This window comes from Terrapene carolina, unplaced genomic scaffold, assembly GCF_002925995.2.
Source record: "Terrapene carolina triunguis isolate 2854851 unplaced genomic scaffold, T_m_triunguis-2.0 Scaffold27884, whole genome shotgun sequence".
NCBI classification, from domain to species: Eukaryota; Metazoa; Chordata; order Testudines; family Emydidae; genus Terrapene; species Terrapene triunguis.
This window is the reverse complement of record NW_020692235.1, coordinates 1-3,671: the sequence shown is the minus strand read 5'-3', so window position 1 is coordinate 3,671 and position 3,671 is coordinate 1. Positions and strand designations below refer to the sequence as shown.

At 57.3% G+C, this 3,671-nt stretch overlaps 1 protein-coding gene across 1 annotated transcript; it reads right to left on the bottom strand.

The window, feature by feature from the left end:
* Positions 1–1,974: 1,974 nt before the first annotated feature.
* Positions 1,975–3,454, bottom strand: LOC112125293 (protein FAM3A-like; the record flags this gene model as incomplete). Its single annotated transcript, XM_024223726.1, has 3 exons — positions 1,975–2,578; positions 2,855–2,981; positions 3,370–3,454. Coding segments are annotated over 3 exons (311 nt in total), but the record flags the coding sequence as incomplete, so codon positions are not given.
* Positions 3,455–3,671: the final 217 nt, after the last annotated feature.

Here is a 3,671-nt window from a genome sequence, read left to right as displayed (position 1 = left end):
TGCCCTCTTCCACCCAGCCTCCCCACAGGGCCCCCGGGCCTGGCGTCAGCCCGCGCCAGCCCTTGCTGCTTGTTTGTTCTTTTCCTCTCCCTGGGGCTGGGAGCGGCAGAGTCGGGGAACATTTCATCATCCTGCACACACCTGCGGCTCTGTCTTTCTGCCAGGCACGGCCAGGCCCATGCAGCTGGCTCCGGGAGCAGCCAGCCGGTGGTTTGTTCTCACCCTTCACTGGGCGGCACCATCTCCTGCCCCAGCCCCACGTTTTCTCCTGATTGCTGCTAACGATCTGTCTGACTGTTGTGCCTAGGAGTCCTGGCTGGGAATCAGGCAGCCGTGGGCCTTGACCCTGGTCAGACACAGAAAAGGCCAGTCCCGGAGCCCCAGCGCTGACCAACTGTGCAGGCCCACATGCGCAGACAGACCCATAGGGGAAAACAAGCACAGAACAGGCCAATAGCACTTGCCACACCACACTGGGGGCTCTGCACACCTCTAGCCCAATGGCTGGCAAGGCGGGGGCAGGAGAGTTTTAAGGCAAGAGTGGAAGGTGGTGGGTCAGGCGCTAGCTTTGCAGGCTGGCACAGGAACGGAGGCAGCACGAAGGGTCTTTGACAGATTGGTAAGGGGGCAAGGGTTTGCCCCTTCCCTATTGAGTGAGAAATGATTGATGTCCGTGGGGGAGCCATGAAGGGCCTCAAAAGTCAAGACAAACATGAATGTGCTGGAGCAAGGGGGAGCTGTGGAGAGGGGAGGCGAGACCGGCAGTGGGACAGGCTGGGAGAATGACTGGCAGAACATGATCGCCAGCTGGGGTGCAGGGGAGGATGGTGATCAAAGACAGAGGGCTCTGGGAAGAGCCCCCAAAACAATCAAGTGCTAGAAAACCTGCCTTCCAGCAAGAGACACCAAGCGCTCTATTAGAACTTAAGAACGGCCATACTGGGTCAGCCCAAAGGTCCATCTAGCTCCATATCCCATCTCCCAACAGTGGCCAATGCCAGGTGCCCCAGAAGGAATGAACAGAACAGGTAATCAAGTGGTCCATCCCATCACCCATTCCTCGCTTCTGGCAAACAGAGGCTAGGGACACCATCCCTGCCCATCCTGGCTAATAACCATTGATGGACCTATCCTCCATTAATTTATCTAGTTCTTCATTGAACCCTGTTATAGTCTTGACCTTCACAACATCCACTGGCAAATTGTTCCACAGACTGACTGTGTGTTGTGTGAAGAAATACTACCTTTTGTTTGTTTTAAACCTGCTGCCTATTCATTTCATTTGGTGGCCCCTAGTTCTTGTGTCATGAGAAGGAGTAAATAACACTTCCTTATTTACTTTCTCCACACCAATCAATTTTATAGACCTCTAGCATATCCCCCCTTAGTTGTCTCTTTTCCAAGCTGAAAAGTCCCAGTCTTATTAATCTCTCCTCATACGGCAGCCGTTCCATGCCCCTAATAATTGTTGTTGCCCTTTTCTGAATCTTTTCTAATATATCTTTTTTGAGATGGGGTGACCACATCTGCACAGAGTATTCAAGATGTGGGTGTACGGTGGATTTATATAGAGGCAATATATTTTCTGTCTTATTATCTATCCCTTTCCTAATGATTCCCCACATTGAGTGGATGTGTTCAGAGAATTATCCACAATGACTCCAAGATCTCTTTCTTGAGTGGTAACAGCTAATTTAGCCCCCATCACTTTATATGGACAGTTGGGATTATGTTTCCCAATGTGCATTACACATTTATCACCATTGAATTTCCTCTGCCCGTGGGTTGCCCAGACCCCAGTTTATTTAGCTTCACACAGAGGTTAAGGGTTGACTTGATCTCCTTCTCTCAGGACCTCGTGGGGCACAAACATTAGGTGAGAGGCTCTTCAGTCCAGCAGAGGAAAGGCCATGACCCCCTCCACCTCTGCCCCCCATCGCACCAGCCCCCAAGGATGGACACCAGCTCCTGATCTCTCTGCGCTGCATTTATTCAGACCCCATGGAGGGCCCAGGCTGTGGGAGGTCACAGACCCCTCTGCCCTCAAGCTAGCCCCCCCCGTGCAGTTTCCCCTCTCAGCACAGGGGGACACCACTGAATCACCACACCAGGGAGGGGACTGGCCCAAGCATATCCCCACCCCCACCAGGCTGGAACTGGGGGCATCGCTCTCCATGGAGTGGGGATAATTCCAGGGTAGAGAGCAGGGAACAAGCCCCTCCACACTCAGAGACCGTCAGTAAGGAAAGGAATGCACTGGGCTTAACGCCTGCCTGGGGGAATAAGGCACTTAGAGGGGATGGGGCCTTGACTGCCCACCACCAGCGAGAAAATCAGTGGGGCAGGCACCTCGCCAGAAACAGCCTGGCCCATCCTTGGGGCTGGAGAAAGGGGACCCCCTGCCAGACCCACCCGCAGACTCAAGGAGCAAGCCCCCCTCCCCGGCATGGGGCTGACAGCACAGTGTCGGGGTAGGGGGTCACTGGCCATCAGCCTTTTTTTGCGGGATGCAGCCCTCCATCTCCAGCGCCTCCGGCCAGCCTTCATACTTGTTGGTGCTCTTGCTGTTCTTGGTGTGCTGGGGGAGGGGACAGCCCACGTTAAGGCAGAGAAGGGGCCCCCCAGCTTCTCCACCCCCCTCAGTCCCAGGGTCTCCCAGCCTCTTCCCCCATCCAAAGCTGTGACCCATTCCCCCCCTCCCCGAGGCCTCCACTCATGGGAATCTCTGCAGGCATGACAGGACACCCACTGGCTGGCCCCAGGTCTGCCCTTGGGAACGCAATCAGCTGGGGACGGGGAGAGGAGTGGGGCTGGGCCCCCGGCAAGGGGGAAACGGGAGGGTGGAGGGGCTCACCTGCTCAAAGGGGCTTTTGTCCTGCACCCCCTTGGCCCCCACGAAGACCCAGCTGTCACGGAAGCCAAGCTCCTTGGCCACACTGCTGCCGAGCTCGCTGAAAATCCTCCGCGTCTCTTCGTTCATCCTGGGGGCAGAGCCCTGGCTAAGCAGGAGGATCAGGGCCCTGCACCGAGCCAGACAGGGCCCCCACCTTGGGTCTGGATGGGAGCTGGCACCCGCCAAAGGGGAAAGATCCCATTCCCCACCCCCCTGAGCCAGCTAGTTCTTGCCCTGGGGCCGGATGGGAGCTGGTGCCCCCTAGAGGGGAGAGGTCCCATATCCTGCCCCCCAAGCCAGCCAGGGCCCCCACCACTGGCCCTGAGGCTGGATGGGAGCCAGCACCCCCAGAGGGGTGAGGCCCTAGGCCCCATTCCCACCCCCCTAAGCCAGCTAGTCCCCGCCCTGGGGCTGGATGGGAGCTAGCACCTCCCCCAGAGGGGAAAGGCCCCACTGGGCCCACATCCCACACCCACTTGGTGGCCGGGTCGTCGTAGGAGGCCACGAACACCAGGGTTCCCTCGTGCAGCGTCCGAATGAACTTCAGCAGCTCGTTGACATCTGGGGGTGAAAGATGCAGGGGTGAGTGCAGGCCTGGGCCCCCCTGACCCACAGGGTTCCCCTGAGCCTCCCCTCAGGTTCCTGCCTGTCACACAGACCTCCCATACCAGGGTCTCCCACCTGGAGCCCCCATGGATTCCCCCCGCCCCCCAAGCCTCTCCCACAACTGTGACGTTGTGCAGTCTATATGGTTTTATAAAAACATGATAAGTGAATA